Here is a 13,245-nt window from a genome sequence, read left to right as displayed (position 1 = left end):
TGACCCCTGTGGTCGGGTGGCGTGTGGTGCAGACCCGGGCGTGAGAGGCTGGAGAGACTCATGACTGTGGCATGTAACCTGGAAGGCAGACGCAGTGCCTGACACCCACGGCTTTAGGGAAAGGGCTTTGGAGCAGCAGGGACGGTCATGGGTGCCCGCTGCTTCCTGCTGCTCATGTCAAGGAAGGGATGAGTCAAAAGCAGAACTGGCCAGTCTCCAAACATCACTGAAAGGGACTAGAGGAAAGACCCAAAATGCTGAGCCTTGGCCACAAAGTGAGAAATAAAAGTGCCAAAGTCTTTGACCAACAAAGGCATCCTGAGGTTTCTCAGTTCGGCAAACTGACTTAGCCCCTTGGGTGATGTTAAGATGAAGGGTCTTGTTTCAGGTGGCCTCCGGCAGCTGCCCTGGCCTTGACAGAGAGGCACGGGAGCTGGAAGCAAATGATTACGTGGGTCCATGGTTTGTGTCTGGGAAGGAATGCAGGCTGAATCTACACGCACCGACTGCCGCAAACTGATCAGAAGCCGACTCGGGTTGTGAAGGAGTTTTATTGGCAAAGAAGCCAGGAACGGGTCTGGTCTGCCAGGGAGTGACAGCCCTTCACGCAACTGATACCTATGGGAAATGGGTCCCCCGGGCTGCACAGCTTCGGGGAAGGCACTGTCCCCAACACTCCATTCAGCGGTGGCCGGGGCATGTCTGGGACGAGGAGGAGCCTCCCAGAGGACAGGGCCGCGGTGAGCCAGGTGGGTGAATAATGGACAGGGATTTGGCCGAATTGGGGAACCAAGCCTACCGCCCGGGGTGGAGGAGGGGGGCTGGTGGCCATGGTGGGTCCCTGGAGGGCCTGCCCAGCATGATTTCGTCACTGCGAGAGACCACAGGACTTTCCTTTTCTGATATAAGACAGACTTCTATTGGGGTGAGCCACTGAGACTTTAGGGTTAATTTATTACAGCAACCGGTGTCACCGCGATGTTTGTCTCTCCCTCTGTCCCTCGCATGAAGCACATGATGTTGCTGTTCGTAACGCTTCTCTGATCACATGTGGGATTTACATTCAATGCATAGCTTGATCTGTCGTTGATGCAACTTTAAAAAATACATATATATTTATTTATTTTGAGAGAGAGGGGAAAGGAGGGAGAAAGAGAGGAAGAGAAACATCCATGTGTGGTTGCCTCTTACACACCCCTGACTGGGGACCTGGCCTGCAACCCAGCCATGTGCCCTGACTGGGAATCGAACTGGCGATCTTCTGGTTTGCAGGCCGGTGCTCAATCCACTGAGCCACACCAGCCAGGGTGACGCCACTGTTTTTATATAATCAGGTTGAAATTCTGATTACATCCTGAAGAGACAGAAGTCAATGAATTTTTCTAACATTTGTTTTAAAAATTCCTGATGAAAATCATTGAAGTCACGGTCTATGCGGCACAAGCATTTGGGAACCTAATCAATGTTTGTTCTCAAGGACGTGGAGGTCTTTCTCAAGAAAGTCCTTATTTTGCTTGCAGGAAATCTGCTTGCTCCTTTTTGGGAAAGGAGGGCTGGCCTCCAGCCTGAAGAAAGCCAAAATGATATTTCTTTACCACTTGATGTTTAGAGAGCGAAATTCTGAGTATTCGTGCTGGAAAATATATCCCTGAGCTCTCTTGTCCAGAACGTCCATCAAAGCCCCCACATCTGTTCCAGGTACTCAGAGAACGCACAGCTGACTCCGTGTTTGGTCGCTGTTTCATCCCTGCCCCCGGCCGGACCCTCAGGAAGCTGTACCGTTTCTGTCTGTGCTCCGTCAGCTCCCCGGCCTCCTATTCCCCCTCTCTCTGTGGCACTGTTTGGGCTGAAATCCATTTTTAAGTTAGGCTTGACTTTCCCGGGGAGAGGCCGCATCAAAACATTTCACACACACACACAGGTTCCTGGGGAAAGTATTTGTTGCAGAAATGCCATTGAAGGCAATGACCACTGCCTTTCTGAGGCCCGCTCCGTGACAAGGAAGTCAGAGGGGCTCCACAATCACTGCATTTTACAAAAATGGGAAGAAACAGAGCAAAATGCCAATGCTGGTCACCCTTGGGTGGTGCAGACACGTAGGTGTATGTTTATTTTTCTCCATGCCTTTGCGTAATTTTGAGCTGTTTTTAGAGTACTGTTGGCAACAACAACAGAAGCAATGATACCACTCCTTACCGGCCAGTGGTCTCCACTTTCAAAATTTTGGGACCTTTTGGATCTCTCTCCGCGAGGCAGGAGTAAGAGCGTGGGCAAACCTCTCAGTGTGGCGCTTTGGCTGCTCGCTGCTTTCTAACTGCGGGTGAGTCCTGCTGCCCCTCGTGAGGACCACATGGAAGAGCACCTGGGACCCAGGAACCATCCAGATGTGCGAGCTCTTATCCCGAGTGGGATGCTGCCTAAGGGCGCCAGGCTACAAATATCATCCGCGGTGTTAAAAAAAAAGAACAATGATCGAGTAAGAGAAATGTCTATTCCCTAGAGGACCTGGTGCGTTTCACCCTCATGGACTGTGTACTTAAGGCCACCAAGAAGCCCAGAGCCAAAGTCACGCCCACGGGTGAGACCTTATGACCTGTGGTCCCCTGGTCTCGGAGCCCTGCTCTTCGTGACTGACTTTAATTCTCAGTTTCATTGTATGTCCCCTGATAAACCACCTTAGAGCCCTTGTGCAACGTGGTTGGGATAAAAGGGAAGAAAGAAAGAAGAAAAAAGCCACGGATGGCAGGAAGGAACGTAGGAAAAAGAATCTGTAACACAAGACTTCTGAAATTACTTGCTGCCATGTTCAGCTCTCGGACATTGCTGACTGGCTTGAGTTTTCGCTGCACACGGTCCTCTTTCAGGTGCCTACAGCTGCCTGGGGCTTGTCTCACGTTCTGGCTGGCATGAGGCCTGTCGCGATGATTCCTGGTGCCTCTGTGAGTTTTCGTAAATGACGCCACGTGAGGGTTGTCACGGGTCTGGTTCCATTCAGGTGCCTGACAACTTCTGGAGTCATTTCTTCCTGATCTGTGTGGAGACTGGGCACTTTGTGTTTCGGAAGCAAACGTTTCATCCAAGGTCAAGTTCCCTTAACTGCTCAGCACCATTTCGGATGGTTTGTGCTCAGGGAATGCAAACTAACCCAATGTTAGCTCTGGCCAAACCCTGATAGGGAAGTAAACCTGCTCTAAAAACCATCATAAGCGCTGATGAACATCGCCTAAATTATATAACGTTTGAGTACATAGAAATGTATAAACTTTCACCTTAATTCCAAATGCATACTCTACAGTATTTTAAAAGTCATCTTTGAATTAGCCTTTGGTTCTTTGATTAAAAGTATATTGTAACTTGACATTATTTGAACATCAGTGTCATTATATTTTATTATAGCTGAGGGATATCAGACTAAGTTGAGGACACATGTATGTTTCCTATTTTTGTTCGATTATAAAAATGCAACATGTGCTTCTAGTAGAAAATGAGGAAATACAGAAAACCCTAGAGGAAATGAGACTATTTGTAATCCCTTCGCACAGAGATAATTGTAATTAACATTTTATCATATTGCTCTCCATACATTCTTGAGTTTGTAGAGGTTCTCCAATAGATTTGTAGGTTGTTTCAGGAAAAGAAAATCAGAGTGTTTAGAGTTCTAAAGGCACTTTTAGAAAGACGTCCGGGCTCTGCCAGGCCCCCTGCCTGAAATAAAGGGGGGCAGCAGTCGGCCTGACCTGCTTTTCCATAGGAGGCGCCCTGTCTTTTCTTCCTCCCCCGCCTCTCACTCTGTGTGCCATCCGGGCTGGGTCGGAGTGGCTGGGCTGGGAAGGCAGAGCGCCCCGACCACGGGGTCTCTCCCGGCTGAACCCAAGCGTGTCGAGGTGCCTGGCTTTCTAAATGAATTCGGAAATCTCAGCGCGACTGTGACCCGCTGTGTGACTGACACAAGGGGTGGCGCGGGCAGGGCATTCAGCACCCGGGGGAGTCTGTGCTGGACTTCGGTCCCCGCCTTGCAGAGGGCTCCCCTTCGCCCTGACCTCAAAGCCCGGAATAGCCCACGCTTCCTTTCCCTGGAACTGAGGTTCTCTCCTCTTGGGCGATTCTCCCCAGCTCCTCACTCTGATTGTGAGATTTGATAAGGGGCTGTTGGTCATTGTCCCTGCAAAAGGGTGAGCATGTGGCCCAAGCCAGGACCATCCCTGGGGTTTAAAAAGGAGAACCAAGAAACCAGGACCTTTCTCGGGTAGCGAAAGTGGGATGATGGGAGTCCAGCACTACAGTGTCTGTGTCCCAGAGTCTGTGAGACGTGTTAATCCGGTCGGCACAGAGAGGTGGACTAGCAGAGATGATGGAGGGAGGGAGGATGGGAGGGAGGGGAGGAGAGGGGGTGGGGGGTGAGAGAGGGAGGGGGGAGAGAGAGAGAGAGAGAGAGAGAGAGAGAGAGAGAGAGAGAGAGAGCAAGCAAGAGAGAGCATGCTAGTTTTTATTTTGATTTTCAGGTCCCCTGGTTTCTCTTCTAAAATTTTGGTGGTCCCTCTCTTAAAGTCCCTGACCTACTCCAGGAATTCTTCCTAAAATGAACTTTGAATGGGTCCTTTGTCACTGGCCACCAAAAGAACCCCGAACCATGGAACCAGACTCGCCCCAAACCCCCCCTCAGTCCCCTGGGTTCCCTGCTGTCTCTCTGTCCTCCACCATGTAGATTTTTCTGGCTTTTCGGCCCTCCAATGCCCCAGGTTCTTAAAATAATCCACTCCTCTCTAGTTCCCTGTGGCCGACAGCAGCTCTGATTAAGCTGATACTTGTTCATTTTATTTTTATCCTTGCCTGCGGCCAGGCTTATTGATTTTTGAGCGAGGGGAGGGAGAGGGAGAGAAATATTGAGTGGCTGTCTCTCATGCGCGCCCTAACTGGGGCCTGAACCCACAACCCGGGCATGTGCCCTGACCGGGAATCGAACCCACGACCTGTCAGTTTACAGAATGATGCTCCCACCAACTGAGCCACACCAGCCAGGGCCTGATATTTGTTCTAAAAGAGGTGCTGGTGAGTTCCAAAGAATTCCTAGTTAGCGGAAGGTGCCAGAGGGGGAGGCCTCCCTAATCTACCCTTCCTCCAAACTCTCGTTTTGGGAAATACACGCAGAAACGGAATTATTTCGGCTATCACCTCCGCCCTCCTCTGCCCCTCAGCTCGTCCTCACGTTTGTCTGCGGTGCCCCAGCCCACAGGTCCTGTCCCAGGCGCCTTCTTGGAGAGAGTGAGGGTTAGCCCAGCGTGATTCCGTGGCTGCAGGGGTCTCCTCTGTTATACTGTCTTTCGGGCCAATGACTGAGCTCTTTTTCTCTTTTAATCCTATTTTGCAATGGTAAAACGGCAAGATAAGTCACTTACATTAAAAGCGATGGCAGATGGCACGGATTAAAACAAAAGGATGTCACCAAAGGAAAGCCAATAAACACGATATTGATAAAACGGTAAAAACTATGAGTTACGGATAAGGAGGGGCTTGGTGTAGTCAGTAGATAATGTGCAGGACTGAGCGTGTGCCAGGCACTCAAGTGTGTCACCGTGAAGTCACCTGCTTTACACCCCACGTGATGCTCAGGAAGCTGTAACATCACGTTGTCCTTCCCCAGGAAAGACCTCGCCTCAAACGACTCGCTAGCATTGATGGCGGAAGGCTGAGCACAAAATCCATGTCAAGTTATGAATTTGACACCTGCCTGTGCTTAAAAAGGGACAGGCTGCACCTCTTCTGGCAAAGTGCAGCCCCCCTAGCCAGCAGCCGAGTCAGAGGGGGGTCTGAGAGGCTGCTGAACCCCGACCAAGTGACAGTCACCCCACTGACAAAGCAGCGTCCCCGCAGTGCCTTCTGCCCACACGTGTCTCTTTGGGACGCCTCTTAGAGAACGCGGTGACAGTTCCCATCCTTGATCTTTTGGCTCGGTTCCCAGGGAGACCTCCTCCTGTCATGTTTTATTCATGGAGGCTCCCGGGCTGGTCAGTTCAGTGTAAGGGCCCATGGTGGGGGTGGGGATGATCAATCAACCTGCAGTAAAATCTGAGTATCGTCACGAAAGCATCCCTTTGCGTGCTGAGAGCTGATAACCGGAGTCTGAGATTCTGGGGAAGGCCTGTGTTTTGAGAATATTTAAGGCAAAGCAGCCACAGAGACCAAAAATATAGTTATTCATATCGTGGAGGGATAGTGAAAGAAAGAGGTCAGAGAAACCAAAATAACCTTTGCTGGAGAGGCAGGGAGCTTCAGACGTCTGAGAGAACAGAGGACGCAGTGGATAGAAACGGCAGAGGGACAGCTGTGCGGCCGCAGCAGCGAACCCACAAATACACAGACCCAACGTTTACTCCAGCTGCTCCCCAGGAACCTTCGACATCATCAGCGTCATCGCCGTCTTTGCCAGGAGACCTAGACAACTTTCTACTTCGCTAGGGAGGACTTCTCGGATGGAAGGATAAGCAACCAGTTCTTCCGCCTGCCCCACCTCCAAAACCAAACCCAATAAAGCCCACGCCCAAGCCTCAGAGAGGACAGAGGTTCTCACGCTACACCACACACACCGGGCACGCGCACATGTGCGTACCTTGAGCGTGATGGTCTTCTCGCGCCGGGTGATGTTCACGGTGTGGGGTTGTCCATTGGCCATGTTCCTGTGGTCTACGTCTATGTTGTACGGCTCTCTGGTGCCGCCCAGGTTGTACCGGATCTGTAAGCCTCCTGTACGAGGAAGAGGAAGGAGACTCAGTCACATCTTGGCTCCAGGTTTCATTTTAGTATAACGAAACTCCGCCGCCCTTTGACACTCAGGTTTCCGTGACACGCTGCTCCCTCCTTCAATGTGCATCAACCCCATTGCTGTTCTGAATTCTGATTCCCTAGCTCCGAGGCACGCCGATCCACGGACGCTCACGGCACCAGACACCCTCACGGTTACAAGCTACCAGCAATGAGCCGTCCGTGACCCTTATCTCAGAATCGGAGCAGCAAATGGTATAAATGACCCAAGCTGGGAGTGCGCCGGGAAGGAAGAGCGAGGGACTGGGGAGACAGACGCCTGCAGGCCTCACGAAATACCTGGTGGAATAAAAAAATCAGTGCAGGACGCGGGGATGGTCCCCGGGCATCAGCAGAGTGTGCCGTTGAGGGCATGAAAGGATCATGAGCATACAATATGAAAAATAAACATAACTTATAAAAGAGAAACACAGGGCATTTGGGGTGGCTTTCCTGAGACCAAGGAAGTAATGACATTTTATTTGAGGTTAGCGATTGCTTCAAATCAAATGTAAAACAGAGGGAGAGATGGGCTTTCTAGACTCACTGAGTCCCCATGGCCTCTGTTCCACCTCCCTTTGCCTTGGCAAGTTTTCCTGTTTTCCCTCCTTCTTTGTTTCCTCCCAGGAATGGCAAACAACATTCAAGAAGACTCATGGAACATTCTGGATCCTGCTTTTCACTCATCTGCCCAGCAGACAGAACTTTTATTTCTTATTTATGATTTTGAAAGACACCCATTTTTTAAATCTCATTTTTCACTCAAGTTGGAATCTTCATTTTAATAGTTAACATTGCCAAGCTTAAAAATGGAGTTTGACTAGCTGCCAATCACCTCAAGGATTCCTTTTCCTTCTGGAGGAACAAAACTGATATTCTGAGTTTTAAAATAATAATTTGTTTGTTTGTTTGTTTATTTATTTTTAGAGAGTGGGGAAAGGAGAGAGAAGGAGAGAAACATCACTGTGTGGTTGCCTCTCACTCGCGCCCCCAAATGGGGACCTGACGTGCAACCTAGTCATGTGCCCTGACTGGGAATCGAACCAGCGACACTTGGCTCGCAGGCCGACGCTCAATCCACTGAGCCACAGCAGCCAGGGTTATTCTGAGTTTTAAGATGTGAAATAAAACACGATAATTAAAACTTAGTACACAGAAGGAAAAAAGAAAAGTTGTTGGAAACCCCACCATCCTGAGATAACTATTCTATGTATGTGGCAGTATTTCCTTTCAGATATTTCTCATGCCTATATAAATACATAAATAAATGCAATATTTTCTAAATGCCACCTTTCCTTAGGTAGATATTCTAACATTACATGTGCCATTTGAAATATTCCACCATGTTCCCCGAGTTGAAAGAAACGTTCATTAGGACCACAGAGAATGAACTGTATTTTCTACTTCTGCTTTCTGAGCAAATTCCACAAGCCTTCACTAGCTCTGGGCTTTACCTTGGTGTTTTATCCGAGATCCCTCGGCTACGGCATTTCAACCAAGTGTGGCTGGTTCTCACCTCTGAAATGTGTGTAACGCTCCCTGTTCTCCTCCGTCTCCGCGGGGACCCCAGAAGAGCCCCTCAGCTCCTCCGCCGCTCCTGGCCCCTGGCGCCTTGGGTGGGCCACTCCGTGCCTGTGAGCTGAGGGCCACCACCTGAGCTTCCCCTGATCCTGACCATCTGTCCTCGCAAAGTGCCCATCTTGACCTCACTTCACTCTCAGGCCAGTCCCACTTCTCTGCCCTTCCTCGCTGCTAAGCCCATTACGGGAGATGTCTTATTGGCGTCACAAAGTCACCAAATGCAAAACCAAGCTCTTGGTCTTCCCCCTAGAGTTTCCCATTGTGGTTTTCCACATTTCCCTTCACCCCTCCACGTCCTAGATGACACATACGATCCGCCAGCAATTTGCAGGTCTTGGCTCTTCAACAGGTCCCTTGAATCTTCCTGCTTTTCCTCATCTCCATGACTGCCCCCGACCAAGCCGCCATCAATCACCCTTGGTCTGATGACTGCATTAGCCTCCACGCGAACCTCTCGCTTCTGCCCCGCCTTCACCTTCCCCACCCCAGTCTCCGCCCCTTCTAGACCCGGTCTCCTCTCTACCTGGCAGTCAGAGTGATCCGCTGCTCCCAGCCTTCCACTGCCTTTCTAGCTCACGTGCAGTAAAAATCAGACTCTTCACAATGGCTTGCCTGGCCCCACGTGATCTTCCACCATTTTATTGTTCCCCTCCTGGCTGACTGTGGCCTCCTTGCCGTTTGTCCAGAAGCCCCCATGTTCCTGCCCCAGGACCTTTGCACTCGCTGGTTTTACTGTCTAGGATTCTTGCTCTCCATTTATCTGGCTGGCTGACCTCTCACCCCCTTTAGGTCTTTGCTTGAATATCACCTTCTCAGTGATTATTTCTGGGACTTTCTCATCAAAAGCAGAATTTATCAACTCCTTTCCGTTGGCCAGGCCCTCCCCTTTCTGCCTTATTTTTTCCTATTACAACATAAGCCATGCCATCCTTAATCTGTTTATTGTCGGTGTTCTCCCGCTCAAATGTAAGCTCCACACAAGCAAGAATTTTTGTTCAGGTTCTTTTTTTTTTGTTTTTTTGCTTTTTGTTTGTTCAGATTCTTTATGACATTATTCCAGGGTATGGAATAATGCTTGATACTTAGTGAATAACTATCTGTTGAATGCATGAATGAGGGTCTCCCTGCTTCTCTGCTTTTTTCTTTCTCATGTTTTCTTTGCAGAGAGGTCTTTTCAAAATGCATAACTTTATTTCACTGGTTTACTTAAAATGCTTCGAAGCCTTCCAGTTGCTGATCAGATGAAGACACACCTTCTTAATGTGGCGTATGATGCTCTGTCTTGTCTGAGTTCTGCCTGTTCTTTTATTTTCAGATCATACCAGTTACTCTCTCATGTTCTACATTTAAGTGACCTTTGATTTCTCTTATTCTCTAGAATATAAAATTCTCCTCCCTACCTCAGGACCTTTGACTATGCCACTCCTTTTTCCTGAGTGGCTTCTCCCCCCATTCTTCAGAGTTTTACCCTGTTTTTCCCTTTATCCTAACAGCATTCAAAACAATCTATTGTTTAGGAGCAAAGGCGATGCTCAGCCAGTTGTTTGAACAACACGCAGAGAGTCAACTGTCTTGAGTAATTACTCTCTATTTTACTTCTGGCAGGCTTGTATAATTGCAGCCAATTTTCAAAAACGATATAGTTGTATCCACTCATTTGTTTATTCATTTCTTCAGAACACATTTATTTAGTGATTGTGCAAAGCACTGCTGAACCCAATTTTTCAAGGCCTGAAAGCGGGCTGTGTATTTGGCTCTAAGGGTAGTCACTTCCGACACAAGCAGTCCCAACCCCCTAGTGTGGGCCAGGCTGGCCCTGGATGTGGGGACACTGGGAGATCTAAAAGGGGCTCTGCCTTTGGAGGCTGGAGGTCAGAGTAACTGTGCAAAAAAGGGGACATTTCCCTCTGGACTGTCTCTCTCGTTGGCCGGCCTCTTTATGTTCTCTGGCTCATTACATTCAGTACTCAGTTGTTTTTAAAATTATTTTTCTCTCTTCTGGCTTTCTCGGACTTTGTAAATATGATTTACAATGACTATAACCACTTCACTTAATGGCAACAGAAATTATTTGCTTTGAGAAAAAAGATGTGCTGGAGCTTTAAATGTACATATAGCGAATGTCGATACACAGTAATGGCAATATTCTTGAGTTATAAAATTCAAATGCTATATCGATTCCTCTCAAACAGCAGCACAAGAGAACCATGGAATGATGATTGGGGGAATATTAACATTTGCTCATTAAAGTAAAATAGGGTTGAGGAGAGAGGCAGCTCCCTCCTGGCCTCCCGTGCTCACGCCCCGAGGGTGCGGAAGCAGTGTGAAGGGACCTCCTTGTCCTGGCTGCTGCCACTCCCAGACTTACCCTCTCCTGGCCGTCACCCTACACACTCACAGGGCACCGACTTGGGGCCCAGCTTCACTGGGAAGACTGGGCGTGTGTGCCACAAAGACAGAGGGCATCAAGTGCCTGACAGATGACACTGAAAAGCAGCGTAGCAGGAGTTGGGAGCCAGGAGGCGTCCTGGAGAGGAGGTGAAGCTGGGTCTGGGTCTGGAATGAAACACCGGGGTGGGGCTGGGGGTCCCTTGGCAAAGGGTATGATCACTAACTCTAGGCTGTGCACCTGAAACCGGTCCAGAATGATGTTGAACGTCAACTGTCATTGAAAAGTAAAATAAATAAAAAAAAAAGGACAGGCAGGTCTTAGACCAGCGAGGAAGACGGAGCTTTTCCAGGTGAGGGAACCTCGTGGACAGGAACACAGATGCCCACAGAGCCCTCGGGCGAGAACAAATCCCTTGACTAGGACGAGGAGGGACACTTGTCACTGAATGTGTGACAGGGCAGGTTAAATCACCTCTAACAGGTATATGGAGCGCGGTGCTTGCCGCGTATTAACTTGCTTGACTTTCATGACATCCACTGAGGGAGATGGCATTTTACAGGCCACGCTTCGGTCGTAGGACCCCCAGGTGCAGATGCAGGTGCAGGCGCAGGTGCAGATGCAGGTGCAGGTGCAGGTGCAGGTGCAGGTTGCAGGCGCAGGTGCAGGTGCAGATGCAGATGCAGGTGCAGGCGCAGGCGCAGGTGCAGGCGCAGATGCAGGTGCAGGTGCAGGTGCAGGCGCAGATGCAGGTGCAGGTGCAGGTGCAGGCGCAGGCGCAGGTGCAGGCGCAGATGCAGGTGCAGGTGCAGGTGCAGGCGCAGATGCAGGTGCAGGTGCAGGTGCAGGTGCAGGCGCAGGTGCAGGTGCAGATGCAGGTGCAGGTGTAGATGCAAAGCTCAAGCCCTGACGTGCTGGTACCATACTCCGCGTGCTGCCCCATGAGGCTGGTGTGGGGCTCGTGGGGAGGTTGTAGGACTTGGGATTTCTCCTGTTGCACTGGGTTGGGGGAGGGGAGCACTGCTGATTCTGTGATAGGGACGCTGTGTATGAAGGAAGACCCAGTCTGGCCGTGGTGGGGAGGCGAAGGTAGAAGTGACTGGGAGCAGACAGCTGCATTGGGACAGCATCCCCGGTGGCCATGCTGAGGAGCCCGGCCGTCCCAGGAAGGGGGCATGGGGTCCTGGGAGCCCCGCTGGAGGTGAGGGCCCCTAAGGGCACTGGACTGTGGCCTCCTAAACACAAATGCATCCAGTTGTGCAAGTGCCACTAAAACAAGTTTCTGCGTGTGCCTGACATGAGCAAGGTCAGGAAGCCCTGAGTCGGGAGGCACCCTCCAGGGGAGCCGCTGTGGAGGGAGGAGGAAGGACTACCCGGGACGGACACGAAGACGGGAGAACAGAGCCCACAGACGTGTCTGCCTGGATGGCCCACACGACAGGGAAGGGGGAGCATTCACAGAAGACACCAGGCCTGTGAGTCCAGGTGTCTGAGGCCAGAGCACCGTCAGGACCGGGGTGGGGGCTGTTTCTGGGGACCCCTGAAGACAACACAGCTTGAACGTGCGAGCTTTGAGGGATGACGGGGCATTTAGTTAAGGCTTTCTGGTCTTTAAAAAAAACCTAGCATAGTCCTTATGGATTTCTTCCTGATGACTTCCTCACAAAATTTTAGATTTAAATCTCATTTAACACAAAATCCAGCATTTGAAGTATGGAAACGTCACCTTTTCATCTGCAGTTTGCAGGTGGCCTTGTGATCACCTGACAAGCGGACTGGCTACAGTTTGCAAATGCACTGAGGGCGTCTTGGGGTCTCCGTAGCGTGGAGAAGGCAGCCCAGCGCTCTGGGCCAGGAGTCGGACATGTGGGTCTAGACACCCGGTTTGCCATCACCAAGCGGGTGTGTAAGTCACTGAACCTCTCTGCGCCCAGGCCACCTGGAGAGAGCGGAGAAGAATAGAGTCTCCGTCCCAGAGCTGCGTGTTCACAGGGACGGAGGCATGTGAGACACTCAGCGTGTCTGGGCACCAGCAGCAGCAGCCACAGACACTACATCGATGACGTGCCCACGACAAATGCCCACAAACACAAGTGTCTGCACCCCCAGGGCGGGGTGCTGGCCGTTGAACATTTCTGCGTGGCCGTGACTTGAGGAGCAGACAGTACAGCATCTACGGGGTTGGGTTCATTAAATTCTGGACAAGCTAAATGTGAGAACAGCCTCCCTGCCCGCTGAGGTGCGGGGTCACGTGGGCGGAGAACATCCATGGATTAAAAATCTATTTCGTTGGACCCAGGGGACGTAAACTTAACTCGTGAGCTCCTGGAAAGCAGGGTTTTGCACTTTTCCCTTCTGCTCCCTCACGTGGTGACCTTACGTATTATTTTTTTCTGATCGGAACAGTGACCCTTGCTCAACGCGGGCACTACACGTGTAGAGAAGCGTGTTATTACTCAGGAGCAGCACACCGAAAC

At 50.5% G+C, this 13,245-nt stretch overlaps 1 protein-coding gene across 1 annotated transcript in view; it reads right to left on the bottom strand.

Moving 5' to 3' along the window:
- The window catches only part of CNTNAP2 (contactin associated protein 2), a 1,071,500-nt gene that overhangs the window by 108,202 nt on the left and 950,053 nt on the right, over window positions 1-13,245 (bottom strand). Inside the window, exon 19 of the mRNA XM_090286919.1 lies at window positions 6,608-6,741. Coding sequence (XP_090143045.1) covers window positions 6,608-6,741 — 134 coding nt within the window. The remainder of the gene's footprint in view (window positions 1-6,607; window positions 6,742-13,245) is intronic.

The sequence above is a fragment of the Furipterus horrens genome, unplaced genomic scaffold, assembly GCF_987537825.1.
Source record: "Furipterus horrens unplaced genomic scaffold, mFurHor1.1.pri manual_scaffold_9, whole genome shotgun sequence".
NCBI lineage: Eukaryota > Metazoa > Chordata > Mammalia > Chiroptera > Furipteridae > Furipterus > Furipterus horrens.
The sequence above is the reverse complement of the archived record's forward strand: the minus strand, read 5'-3'. Positions and strand labels throughout refer to the sequence as shown.